The 14,732-nt window shown below is 41.5% G+C and overlaps 1 protein-coding gene across 4 annotated transcripts in view; it reads left to right on the top strand.

Annotated features, from left to right (window-relative positions):
- LOC140486399 (uncharacterized) overlaps nucleotides 1–14,732 on the top strand; it is a 77,061-nt gene that overhangs the window by 53,113 nt on the left and 9,216 nt on the right. For all 4 annotated transcript variants that reach the window (XM_072585480.1, XM_072585481.1, XM_072585482.1 and 1 more), the window contains exons 7-9: nucleotides 6,956–7,029; nucleotides 7,312–7,509; nucleotides 8,736–8,873. In XM_072585480.1, the coding sequence (XP_072441581.1) occupies nucleotides 6,956–7,029; nucleotides 7,312–7,509; nucleotides 8,736–8,873 (410 nt within the window). The remainder of the gene's footprint in view (nucleotides 1–6,955; nucleotides 7,030–7,311; nucleotides 7,510–8,735; nucleotides 8,874–14,732) is intronic.

Raw genomic sequence — 14,732 nt, 5'->3', positions numbered from 1 at the left:
CATATTGAATCAGAAAATTTTCTAGTACATACTTAACAAATTCCTCTCCATCTAAACACTTAACACTATGACAGTCCCAGTCTATGTTTGGAAAATTAAAATCCCCTACCATAACTACCCTATTATTCTTACAAATAGCTGAGATCTCTTTACGAATTTGTTTCTCAATTTCCCTCTGACTATTAGGGGTCTATAATAAAATCCCAAAAAGGTGATTATCCCTTTCTTATTTCTCAGTTCAACCCAAATAACTTCCCTGGATGTATTTCTGGGAATATCTTCCCTCAGTACAGCTGTAATGCTATCCCTTATCAAAAACACCACTCCCCCTCCTCTCTTGCCTCCCTTTCTGTCCTTCGTGTAGCATTTGTATCTTGGAACATTAAGCTGCCAGTCCTGTCTATCCCTGAGCCACATTTCTGTAATTGCTGTGATATCCCAGTCCCATGTTTGGAACCATGACCTGAGTTCATCTGCCTTCCCTGTTAGGCCTCTTGTCTTGATATAAATGCAGTTCAATTTATCAGTTGTGCCTTGTTCTCTGCTTTGTCCCTGTCTGCCCTGACTGACTCGCTTCTTTTCTCAACTGTACCAGTCTCAGATTGATCTCTTTCCTCACTATCTCCCTGGGTCCTGCCCCTCCCCCCGACCTTACTAATTTAAATCCTCCTAAGCAGCTCGAGCAAATCTCCCTGTCAGTATATTACTCCCTTTCCAATTCAGGTGCAAACTGTCCTTCTTGTACAGGTCACTTCTACCTCAGAAGAGATTTCAATGATTCAAAAATGTGGATCCTTCTCTCATACACCAGCTCCTCAGCCATGCATTCATCTGCTCTATCCTCCTATTCCTGCCCTCACTAGCCCGTAGCAACGAGAGTAATCCAGATATTACTACTTTCGAGGACTTCCTTTTTAAATTCCTGCCTAACTCTCTGTATTCTCCCTTCAGAATCTCATCCTTTTCCCTTCCTATGTCATTAGTTCCAATGTGTACAAGGACCTCCTGCTGGCCCCTCTTCCCCCTTGAGAACCATCTGCACCCATCTCTGATACCTCCTTGATTCTGGCACCAGGGAAGCAACAGACCATTCTGTGTTTTCGCTGCTAGCACAGAAAAGTCTGTCTGTGCCTTGGACTAGACAGTCCCTTGACACAGTTGATTTCTTGGAACCCAATGTACCCCTCATTGTATTAGAGCTGGTCTCAATACCAGAAACTTGGCTGTTTGTGCTACATTTCCCTGAGAATCCATCACCCCCTACATTTTCCAAAACAGCATACTTGTTTGAAATGGGGGTAACCACAGAAGACTCCTGCACTAGCTGTCTACCTCTCTGACTTTTCCTGGAGTGAACCTATCTATGTGACTGTATCTGAGACTTTCCCTCCTTCCTATAACAGCCATCCATCACATCCCCTTGCTCTTGTAATTCCTCACTGCCACTAACTATCTCTCCAACCAATCCATCTGATCTGATAGTATTCACAACCAACAGCATTTATTGCAGATATAATCCTCAATAGCACATAAATTCTCAATAAGATCCCACATCCGACAAGAAGAACATATCACTCTACTAAAGGCCGTTTTTGCTGCTTTCAATCTACAGACCCAGAAAAAGCATTGTCTTATTTCTCCACAAATAATTGCTCCAGGCTAACATAGTACTTATGGCTTATATTTTTAAGTTTACTCAAGACACATTCTGAATAATACATATAATCAAGAAAGAACCCAGTCTACTCACTACTGCAGACTTACTGTAAGGCCACACTTAGAATGCCATGCTTCTCGGAATTCTTGTATATGTCTCTGTTTGGCTTGTCCGAGGATAGATGTGTTGTCCCAATCGAAATGGTGTCCTTTCTCATCTATATGTAAAAATACTAATGAGAGTGGGTCAACTGGCTCAAAGGTAGAAGACAGAGGGTGGTGGTGGAGGGTTGTTTTTCAGACTGGAGGCCTGTGACCAGTGGAGTGCCACAAGGATCGGTGCTGGGTCCTCTACTTTTTGTCATTTAGATAAATGATTTGGATGCGAGCATAAGAGGTACGGTTAGTAAATTTGCAGATGACACCAAAATTGGAGGTATAGTGGACAGCGAAGAGGGTTACCTCAGATTACACCAGGATCTTGACCAGATGGGCCAATGGGCTGAGAAGTGGCAGATGGAGTTTAATTCAGATAAATGCGAGGTGCTGCATTTTGGGAAAGCAAATCTTAGCAGGACTTATACACTTGATGGTACAGTCCTAGAGAGTGTTGCTGAACAAAGAGACCTCGGAGTGCAGGTTCATAGCTCCTTGAAAGTGGAGTCGCAGGTAGATAGGAAAGTGAAGAAGGCATTTGGTATGATTTCCTTTATTGATCAGAGTATTGAGTACAGGAGTTGGGAGGTCATGTTACGGCTGTACAGGAAATTGGTTAGGCAACTGTTGCCTGCAATTCTGGTCTTCCTGTTGGAAAGATGTTGTGAAACTTGAAAGGGTTTAGAAAAAATTTACAAGGGTTACCAGGGTTGGAGGATTTGAGCAATAGGGAGAGGCTGAACAGGCTGGGGCTGTTTTCCCTGGAGCGTCAGAGGCTGAGCAGTGACCTTATAGAGGTTTACAAAATTGTGAAGGGCATGGTTAGGATAAATAGGCAAAGTCTTTTCCCTGGGGTCAGAGAGTCCAGAACGAGAGGGCATAGGTTTAGGGTGAAAGGGGAAAGATATAAAAGAGACCTAAGGGGCAATCTTTTCACACAGAGGGTGGTACGGGTATGGAATGAGCTGCCAGAGGAAGTGGTGGAGGCTGGTACAATTGCAACATTTAAGAGCCATTTGGATGGGTATATGAATAGGAAGGGTTTGGAGGGATATGGGCCGGTACTGGCAGGTGGGACTAGATTGGGTTGGGACTAGATTGGGTTGGGATATCTGGACGGGTTGGACCGAAGGGTCTGTTTCCATGCTGTACATCTCTATGACTATGACTTTATGTCTATTTGTGGCTAGCTGATGTTCATGTATCCTACTGGCTAGTTTTATGCCTATTTGTCCAATTAGTTTTGTTACAGTTCTTGCAGGATATTTTGTAAATGACATTAGTTTTCGTTGTTTTCTGTATAGGGTCTTTCAAGCTCATTAGTTGCTGTTTTAGTGTGTCAGTGGGTTTGTGGGCTACCATGATGCCAAGAGGTCTGAGTAGTTTGGCAGTCATTTCTGAGATGTCTTTGATGTAGAGGAGAGTGGCTAGAGTTTCCGGACGTGTTTTGTCTGCTTTTTTGAGTTTGTTGCTGAGAAATCGGATTGTGTTCGTTGGGTACCCGTTCTTTTTGAATACACAGTATAGGTGATTTTCCTCTGCTCTTTGTAGTTCCTCTGTGTTGCAGTGTGTTGTGGCTTGTTGAAGTAATGTTCTAATGCAACTTCATTTGTGGATGTTGGGATGATTGCTTCTGTAGTTCAGTATTTGGTCCATATGTGTTTTCTTGTAGATGCTGGTTTGAAGTTCCCCATTGGCTGTTCTTTCTACTGCGACATCTCTTGTTTGTTGTTTTCCTCTTTAGTGAATTTTGTGCTAGTAAGGATATTATTGATGATCTTGATGGTTTCCTCTAATTTGTTTCATTTTGTGATGACAAACGTGTCATCCATGTAGCAGACCCAAAGTTTGGGCAGAGCTGTTTGTTCGATTCTCTGCATTACTGCCTCTGCTCAGAACCCTGATATCGGAGATCCTATGGGTGTTCCATTGGTTTGACTGTAGGTTTTGATTTTGAAAGTGAAGTGGGTGGTAAGGCATAGGTCCACTAGTTTGACAATATTGTCTTTGCTGATGAAGTTGATGGTGTGTGTTGTATGTGTCTCTGGTTCTTCTAAAAGCATAGTCAGTGTTTTCTTGGCCAGGTTGATGTTGATGGATTTAAAAAGGGCTATTACATCAAAGGAGACCATTATTTCATCCTCTTCTATCTCGGTGTCTTTGATGGTCTTCAGGAATTCTCAGGTAGAGTGAATGGAGTGGCGTGAGTCTTCTACTAAGTGTTTTAGGCTTTGGTGTAGCACCTTGGCCGATCTGTAAGTTGGTGTTCCGAGTAGCGAGACTATGCGTCTGAGGGGGGCTCCTGGTTTGTAAATTTTGGGTAATCGGTAGAAGAGTGGTGTGTTGGATCCATCTGGTTTCATTTTTTGGAAGTTGGTCTTATTTATTTCTCCGGATTTCAGAAGTTTTTGTGTAGGGCTGTGATTTGGTGCTTTAGTTGTGGGATTGGGTCTATCGCCATTTGTTGGTATCTACAAGCAGTGCTTTCGCTTTCTCAATGTAGTCTCTTTGATTTAAAATGGCTGTCAAGCGTCCTTTGTCTTGTATCTTTTTTGAGTCCTTCTAGTGCTTTCCTTTCTTGTGTACTGAGTGTGTTTCCTTCCTTTTTCCTGCTTAATGTTGATGCACCTGTCTGTCTGATGGTTTGCTGGGTTTCTTCTGTGAGTTTGTTGTCTTTCAGTGTTGTTTTTAACGCTGCTAAGAAGTTTTTCTAGTCCGCATCCTGGAAGTTGTAATTTAATAGAACATAGAACGATACAGCGCAGAACGGGCCCTTCGACCCTCAATGTTGTGCCGACCTTTGAACTATTCTCAGCTCATCACCCTGCACTATCCTGTCATCATTCATATGTTTATCCAAGGATTGTTTAAATCTCCCTAATGTGACTGAGTTAACTTACATTGGCAGATAGGGCATTCCACGCCCTCACCACTCTCTGATAATCCTCTTACTAAGATGGCTTTTTCAATGTCTGTTTAGGGTCGATCAGATAAGTTTTTTTTATCCATGCTTCTGTGTTGTTTGTGTAGGTTTGCCCAGTTATTTTTTCATTTTCTGTGTCTGTTGCTGTCAAAAGGCTTGTTGTACTGTGCCTGTCCATTAATGGTCTATTGCATTAGTGAGTAAAGTTTTTTGGCACAAAATTTCCCGGTTGTATTTACAAAGTCTGTCGTGGGCATCATTAATCATTCTGTGGCCGTTTTGCTCTGCTATTCTTTTGGCCAGTGGGGTGTTAAGGGGAGGTTTGTATATGACATCCAGCCTAAGACAAGCCAAACAGGCACACGTGAGAATTCCTAGAAGCATGGCATTCCAACCTAAACTGTACAAACAAACACATTGACTTGGATCCCAATTACCACCCCTGAGAAAAACACAGGAAATGACATCACCACAGAAAATGACACCAACCCAAGGAAACCTAAACACATCAATAAAAAGCGGGCCATACCACCAGTGCTTCATCCACAGGCTCACTGATGATGTCACCTAGCATGGTGTCAAAATGTCTGAAACCAAACCTTCCAGCTCAGCGAGCAAACCTACATCCAGAACCTCAACCTGAGCTACAACTCTTCTCAAAACTCGCTAGAGTTTTGAATTGGCTAAAGTTTATAATGGAACTTAATTAGAACATCTGAGATTTTCAAAGTACATGATCTAGGAGAAAGTGAGGACTGCAGATGCTGGAAATCAGAGTCGAAGAGTGTGGTGCTGGAAAAGCACAGCAGGTCAGGCAGCATCCGAAGAGCAGAGGACTTTTCAGGCATAAGCCCTTCATCAGGACTGAGGTTTGTGGGCCAAACGGACTGAGAGACAAATGGGAGGGGGGTGTGGGGCTGTGGGGAGGTAGCTGGGAATGTGATGTGTAGATGAATGTGGGGGTGACAGTGATAGGTAAGAGTACATAGATGGTAAGGAAGATGGGCAGGTAGGATCGTTCAAGAGGGCAGTGCCAAGTTGGCAGGTTGGGACTGGGATAAGGTGAGGGGAGGGGAAATGGGGAAACTGATGCAATCCATATTTAGATTAGATTACCTACAGTGTGGAAACAGGCCCTTCGGCCCAACAAGTCCACACCGACCCGCCGAAGCATCACCCACCCATCTCCGTACATTTACCCCTTTACCTAACACGACAGGCAATTTAGTATGGCCAATTCACCTGACGTGCACATCTTTGGACTGTGGGAGGAAACCGGAGCACCCGGAGGAAACCCACGCAGACACAGGGAGAATGTGCAAACTCCACACAGTCAGTCGCCTGAGTCGGGAATTGAACCCAGGTCTCTGGCGCTGTGAGGCAGCAGTGCTGACCACTGTGCCACCGTGCCGCCCGGTGATATTGATCCTGTGTAGTTGAAGTGTCCCAAGACGGAAGATGAGGTGTTCTTCCTCCAGGTGTTGGGTGGTAAGGATTTGGCAATAGTGGAGGCCCAGGACCTGCATGTACTTGGCAGATTTGGAGGGGGAGTTAAAGTGGTCAGCTACAGAGCGGTGGGGTTGATTGGTGTGGGTGTCCCAGAGATGTTCTCTAAAACGATCCGCAAGTTGGCATCCTGTCTCCCCAATGTAGAGGAGATCACACTGGGTGCAACGGATACAGTGGATGACGTGTGTGGAAGTACACGTAAATTTCTGTGGATGTGGAAGGATCTTTTGCGGCCTTGGATGGAGGTGAAGGGGGAGATGCAAAGATGTCTTCTTTGGGAAGTAGGTGGATGAAAATTGGAAAGAAACATAAATAAAAGCAGAAATAAAACCTGCAATACTGGGGACTTGAAGTGAAACCAGAAAATGCTTTGAAAGAGCTGTTGCATACTTCCATAACTGAAGTACATTGACGGATTTTCCAAAGTGACAGCTGAATTTTAGAGTATGTTTGACCACACAGTGTAATAATTTGCTAAATAATTTTGTTGCAGAGTGGTATCCCGGCGTTTACTCATTCGTAATTTTCTGCATCTTGAAGCTGAGGTGTCCAGTAAAGGCAAAAATTGGGCATAAATAAAACAAAGTGAAGTGCTCCCTAAACCAGCACAATGTCCCTCCACCATCCTCCAAAAAGAACAATTGTATTAATAACTTAATTTCTCATGTTCATTTTTAACGTTAACCTGCTGAATGTTCTGTTATACTTCAGCTTCTAAACATTCTGAAGCTATGAGAGACTTAACTCTGAAGCTATTCTCAGAACACATTACGCCTGATGGCAAGGTTAGTCAGTTTATTTTTCCTGAAAAAATAGTCTATATCTAATAAATTGTTAAATTAGTATTGAAATGTTCAACCTTAATCCTAGTTTTAGTAATACACTGTATACATTTAAAGTATTAAGTGCCTACTTAGATTTCACTACAATATTTATGATAATTATTTCATGAATAACTTTAGCTTGACTTGAGATACAATTAGGAAATAAAAGTTTCTTTATCAAAATGTAATCTAAAATTGCAGAGTAACTGCAGCAGATTAATCATTAACTTTTTTTTATTGTAGTTTGTAGATTACAAATCCATGGTGAACAGTCCAGTTTTTGATGATTACTGTGAACTTGCAACACAGCTACAACGCATGGATGTTGAAAGTCTCATGAGAAAGGAGAAGCTAGCTTTCTTCATCAACATATACAATGCATTAGTTATTCATGGAAATATTAAACAAGGATCACCAAAAAACATGTGGCAGAGATATAAAGTAAGATGTTATTTCACGATGAATAACAACTTGCACATGTATTAGTGAGTGTTTCATAAAGGAGCCTCATGTCCGAGTATGGTTAGAGTGTGTGCCAGGGAGGGAGGTTTGGAGCGTTAAAGAGAACGTCAAGGCAATAGAGCAGGGTAACGATACAGGTGATAGTAACCAAAGTGTGCCAGGAAGTGAAAGATTATGCAAGCACAAAAGTCAACAAATAAGGTCAGAATAGGGAAATACAATGAAAAGGTAGGAGGCTCTTTTTTTCTGAATGCGGACACTTAAGATCAAACGTTAAAATTTTAAAACCATGAACACATTTCAAATCACTTCCAGGTTTCATAGAGGGAAGCTAAAGGGCAATCAACCAACCCACTCCTAGGAGAAAGCTTAGCAGTTTAAATAATCTTAACGAGGCTGGTCGACTCTGATTAATGCATTTTGCAGATTTAACTGTCGTGCAGGGTTTCTGAGGCTTTCTGAGGAGACCCCAAAGTGAAAGAGGTGAAAATGTCTTTATAGCACTGCTTGTGGGTTAGGACAAGAAAGATGTGTTCCCCCTGCCCTCAAATAAAAAAACCCCTCCAAACTCTCCCAGAATGAGGAATTTGCCAGACCCTACCGGCTTGTTCAGATACATGGGTGTTGATCTAGCCTTATTAGTTTCATGTCACATATTTCCACAATTACCCTTCTTTTGAAAGCAAAGGACATTGCTGATCTTGAGGTTATTTATGTCAGATTTTAATTCATAGATGTCACATTGGAGGTTGCTTGATAAAATGCTCCCGTGTGATCAAAAAAAGGATAGTTAGTTAAACAATTTTAAAGGATGTCTATTGTATACATAAATAGAACCATCTAAAAATTGCTTTGTGATTGTTATAGCAGACAGGGATTTTCATACCAATAGTTGGATCTAGATTCAAATCTAGATCATGCAGGCACAAGACTGATTTCTAATCCATTGCGTCACCCTGTTTGCTACATAAACATATATAGTAATACTTCCTTAATGGTCATTGATACAATTTATTAAAAATTATAATATTTTATAATGTAAGTGTCACAATATCTCATGACATCATTTGTAATCTTGAGTGAAAATGCTGTAGCAATCTACCACAGCATTCTTATTCATGTTTAAATCTACCTCTTAAATAGCTTTGATTTGCTTGCCATATTGGAATCATCCTCTGAACTTAATTTCTGCATTTTGTTTTTAGTTTTTCAATTCTGTAAGTTACGTGATTGGTGGCGAAGTCTATACGTTGCAAGATATTGAAAATGGGGTACTTCGTGGAAACCGTAAAGGCATTGCTCAGATATCGAAACCATTCTCAAAGGGCGATCCACGTCTTAAGGTCAGTTGTTCATGGTCTTTCTGTGTACTGCTGAGTATATGTAAATAAGAGAATTTAATGGGTGATTTCTATGTATATAATTACCTATAGATTGATATTTTTGTTCTTCCCAAAATGTATTCATTTTAAAATTATAAAACTGGACGATGTCATTCGAACATATGGCCTTTACCTTGCTCGAGACGCAACTGTTTTAAGTTTCATCAAATCTTATTAGTAAATCCTTCAAACTGGAAATCAAAATAACCGAACAACCTTTAATAGTTAGCTATATCTGCCCAGTACAGCCAAGCAGTTCAAATATTAAACTCAGAATTTGATTTGAGGCAGAGGCTAATTTATTTCAATAATTGTTCTGATCCAACCAAATTTTAAGATTAAAAGTATCAAATTTTAAATATTCAGTGAAGGAGCCAATGAGGACTTTTCAAATTAACTGTACAGGAAATTATTCTTAATGTTAGAGTCATCATCACTATATTTACTCTCCTAACTGATTACTGATGCTTCCACATTCAGGTGCGAAACTAAAGATGCTGGTGTTCTGCTTTATTCATCACACCCTATATGCAATTATTATAGCAAATTGTAATAATTTGTTGAAAGTTTTACGTCTGTTAAATCATTTTCATATTTCTCCACAGTTTCATCTTTGTGTGGGTCATGTTTTGTGTTTCATGCTTTCATTGAAATCAGCTGTTCAGCTGTTTTGACTATCAAAGGCTTTCTTCACTGTTTTGCAAATGAAAAGTTTAACAGCTCAGATAACCTGAAGAGCTTGACATTATCTTTTAGAATTTTTTTCTAAAAATATGGGTTATTCAGAAAATTTATACAAGTACACTACATAAATATACTAATTTAATATTACAGGTAATAGACACTTTGTACAGCATTAGAAGAAACAACTTATTGTATTTCCTGTAATATTAAATTGTTTACTTTACTACAGTACAAAGTGCCTCCTTGTACTCATTATTACAGGATTTAATTACTTTGCATATTTAGATTTTAGAATCAAATCAGTTTGATACTGTAGACATAATTTTTGGAAAATAATTGTTAGAATTGCTAGGGGAGGGAATGGCCTAGTGGGATTAATGTTAGACTATTCACCCAGACACTCTGGTAATAATCTGGGAATCCAGGTTTGAATCCTGTCATGGTAGCTGGTGGAATTTGGATTCAATTAAAAATCTGGACTTTAGAGTTTAATGATGACCATGAAACCTGGTGTTGATTATCTGAAACACCCGTCTAGTTCACTGATGTCCTTCAGGGAAGGAAATCTGCTATCCTGACCTAGCCTACATTGGACTCCCAAGCCACATCAATGTGTTGACTCTTAACTGCCCTCTGAACAATTAGGGATAGGTAATAAATCCTAGCCTGGCAAGAGATGCCCAGATCCTGTGATTGAATTTTTAAAAAAATGTAATTGACATTCAATCATCATTGTTGTAAGATTCCATCTGGCTCTTCAAGTCACTGAATCGTGACCCATAGACCTTTGGACACATAAGGCAGGGTGTTTTTCCTTCTGTGCTGTCACTCTGTCTCATCAATAAGGCATTGGATCTCAAAGCTTGATGACATTGTTGTTGTCATTCTTGGTGATCCATAGCAAGTTCCTCCTATTCTGTCATGTCAATGCTGTCACACTTCAAGGACAGCTTTAGAATGTCTTTGAAGTGTTTTCTATATCCTGACCTGGAACATTAGCTATCCTTTTTCGATAGCTGAAATAGGTTCAGTAGATTGGCTATTGTTGCAGGAGTATTCTCTGAATGCTGTGGATCTGATCCTTTGGTTTACTGCGGAAGAGATTGTGGGACCATGGCTGATGCAATTTCTTGTACTTTGCTGATACACACTCCAGATCTCAGTACACTACAGGGACTTATTAACAACAATGACTCTGTACTTTTGTTCAAATATGGAGACCTTTGTTGACAAACACTCTATCATAGTTTTTACATGGTTACATCTTAACTGGCACTGGATTCTGTCATCAATGGTGACCTTTTGAAACAGGTATTTGCTGAGGTATGGGAAGTGCACAACATATTCCAAAGTTTCTCTTTCAGCATCTATAAAAGGTGGAATATTTGACTGACCAGGTGTGAGTCAATATGAGTTCTGTTCTGGCAACATTTGAGGACAGGCTGAGTTTCTTGAATGCTGAATTGAAGAGTGAGAGTGATTTGCAAATCTGCAGCAGAGTGGATAACGTCACTGTATTTGTCCACAAACTACACATCACGTATATGTATAGGGTCCAGTATCATTTCGGCATGGGAGGTCAAAGAGTTTGTCATGGACAGTGACATGGTGGCCAGTCGTGAAATGCCCGTATACCGGTTACCTCTCAGCTTTGCTTAACAAGAATCTGAATTTTAAATGCATCGATTTCAGACTTCCTAATCAAGACGGTTTAGCTCTATGGTCTGGGTTCAAGTACCACCTCCCCTGGAAGTGTGCCATACCCTGTTCAACTGGTTGATTGAAAAATACTTCTTTTAGCATGATGAAACATTTAAAGGGTTATGAAGATACTTGATCATCCATATCTTTGGAACATAGACCATAGAGCCTTGAGGTTTACTGAGTCAAATGCCTTGATCTGATTGATCAATGCAATGAAGAGTTCCTGCTTTTGTTTTCAACACTTCCTTTGGATTGTGTGGCAATAGACACCAAGTTAGAGGTTCCACTAGTAAGCCGAAAGCCACGCTGCATCTCTGAGTGGATTTCCTTTGGAAGTAGGCCATTTAGGAGAATGCATTTGTCCTGCTACGGGCAGGAAGGAAATAACTCAGCTTGATTTATATTGCTTTGTGAAAATAGCTATAATTGTCAAATTCCTGAAGTCACTGTGACTGGAGATGGTGGTGGTGTTTGTGGATGTGCGTGGATTGGGGTGTCAGAAAGTGGGTTTGATGGAGTCTTTTTTTCCTCCCAAATCCATAGGACAAACACATGGAGTCTTGATATGGGCAAGAGTAACAAACATAGAACACCTCTCCAATCAGAACTACTGACTGTTGTTTTTCATACATTTGATTGCATGCTGCAGCTCACCATTGATGATGTTTCACCATGATTCTACTACAAAGTGATTCTAAGATGGCGGCAGAGTAGGACTCCTCAGCTAGGGCATGTCTGCTTTGTCCGTTCCTTTTTCTCCCCCCTCTTTTGTGTTTTTATTCTTTCTTTCTTCGCAGTGATGTCCTGAACTCCTGGCTTCATGGACTTGGCCTCTTGGCGAATCTAGCGTGGCAATCTCTTGGCCAGGCGTGGCAGTCTTTCAGCTCACCTTGGCCTCAGCGTGGACCTTTGGCCTCCAGATGATTCCAGAGGGCTCTCTAGGCCTTGCTAGCCTCAAGGTGAAGCCCATCAAGGTCTGGAGTCAAAGCCTGGTGTGGACTAGATAAGAGGTGTCAGAGGGGACTAGATTGGGAGAACTGTTATTTCTTTATTTTTCTAATTTCTTCCTATGATCTGAAATGCTGGACTTTTTATTCCTTTATTTTTCTAAATTTTTTTTTCCCTAAGGATTTGTACTTAAGAATCTGTACCTAGATACCTTTGCGTGCAAGATGGTGTAATCTTTCCACTGTACTCATTTGAGTACATGTGACAATACAATCATAGAATCCCTACTTGTGGAAGCTGGCCATTCAGCCCATTAAGTCCAGACTGACCCTCTGAAGAGCATCCCACCCAGACCTCCCCTCCCACCCACCCTGTTTTATCCCAATAATCCTGCATTTCCTCTGGCTAATCCACCTAACCTGCACATCCCTGGACACTATGGGCAATTTAGCATGGCCAATCCACCTAATCTGTACATCTTTGGACAATGGGAGGAAACCCATGCGGATCTGGGGAGAATGTACAAACTCCACACAGAGAGAGTCGCCTGATGGTAGAATCAAACCCTGGTCCATTGCGCTGTGAGGCAGCAGTGCTAACTGCTATGCTACAGTGCCACCTCATGATAAATAAAGCTGATTCTAAGATAATGGAGAATGCCCTGGCAGCTACCAACTGTCACTATAGTCAATTTTTCAAAACATTTTTCCATTTGTTGCCGGGTGGGGTGTACGGGATAGAGAATGCCCAACAGACTCTGTGTGCTGACCATCATGACAGGCCAAGCTTTTTTGAAGCCAATCTTTTGTAGACTGATGTCACATGGACAAAATCCCCTTCATGCACAGGATGGTGTGTCATCAGCACTGATATCAGTATTGAGACGGGAGGGATCTGTACCGTTGGGACAGTCTCCACCTGAACCAAGCTGGGACCAGTGTTCCAGTGAAAAGGGAAAATAGGGTGGTCAACAGGACTTTAAACTAGGAAGCTGGGGGGAAGGGAAGGGTAAAACTCCAAGACGTAGAATGGCAATGCAAAGCAAAGCTGCAGGTTAAAATCAGTGGGAGTGGATTCAACTGCACTGAAAAAAAATGAAAAGAAAAGAGAACTCAGGAGAGGTTATTAAAGTCTTCAGCACACAAAATAGAACAGAGTGTTTGGAAAGGGTGAGGAATCAAACTTCAAACACAGTGGGTAAACGAGTGAAAGGGTGAGGAATCAAACTTCAAACACAGTGGGTAAACGAGTGAAAGGGTGAGGAATCAAACTTCAAACACAGTGGGTAAACGAGTGAAAGGGTGAGGAATCAAACTTCAAACACAGTGGGTAAACGAGTGAAAGGGTGAGGAATCAAACTTCAAACACAGTGGGTAAACGAGTGACAATGAGAAGAGAGAATGGTAAATACAGGACTGAAAGAATTATATCTAAATACACACAGTATAAGGAAGAAGGTAAATGAGCTTGTGGCGCAGATCGAAATTGGCAGGTGTGACATGGTGGGCATCACGGAGACGTGGCTGCAAGGGGATTAGGACCGGGAGCTAAATATCCAAGGATATACATCCTATCAAAAAGACAGGCATATGGATAGAGGTTTGCATTGTTTGTAAGAAATGAAATTAAATCAATAACAATAAATGAAATAGGGTCAGATGATGTAGAATCTGCGTGGGGAGAGTTGAGGACCCGTGACGGTAAAAAAACTGTAATGGGAGTTATGCACAGGCCTCCAAACAGTAGTCAGGATGTGGGGCACAAGATACATCAGGAAATAGAAAAGGTGTGTAAGAAAGGCAAGGTTACAGTGATCATGGGGAATTTCAATGTGCAGGTGGACTGGGAAAATCTGGTTGTTAGTGGATTGCAAGTATTGGGTAGCACTGGTTAGCAATGCTGCCTCACAGCACCAGGGTCCCAGGTTTGATTCCAGCATTGGGCAACTGTCTGTGTGGAATTTGCACATTCTCCCCGTGTCTGCATGGATTTCCTCCGGGTGCTCCGGTTTCCTCCCATGGTCCAAAGATGTGCAGGTTAGGTGAATTGGCCATGCTAAATTGCCCCTAGTGTTCGGTGCATTAGTCAGAGGGAAATCAGTCTGGGTGGATTACTCTTCAGAGGGTCAATGCAGACTTGTTGGGCCGAAGGGCCTGTTTCCACACTGTAGGGAATCCAAACTAACCTAAAAAGGTATTTGTGGAATGTCTATGATATGACTTTTAGGAGCAACTTGTGGTGGAGCCCACTAGGGAACAGGCATTTCTTAAGGTAAAGGAACACTTAGGAGACAGTGACCATAATATGATAGAATTTACTCTGCAATTTGAGGGGGAGAAGCTGGAATCAGACGTAACAGTATTACAGCCGAATAAAGGCAACTAAGGAAGGTGCTGACCAGAATGGACTGGGAGAGGATCCGAGTAGGAAAGACAGTGGAACAGCAATGGCAGGAGTTTCTGGGAGGAATTCAGGAGACATAGC

The sequence above is a fragment of the Chiloscyllium punctatum genome, chromosome 15 (genome assembly GCF_047496795.1).
Source record: "Chiloscyllium punctatum isolate Juve2018m chromosome 15, sChiPun1.3, whole genome shotgun sequence".
In the NCBI taxonomy this organism is placed as follows: domain Eukaryota; kingdom Metazoa; phylum Chordata; class Chondrichthyes; order Orectolobiformes; family Hemiscylliidae; genus Chiloscyllium; species Chiloscyllium punctatum.
Note: the sequence above shows the minus strand (reverse complement) of the source record. Positions and strands in the feature narration are given on the sequence as shown.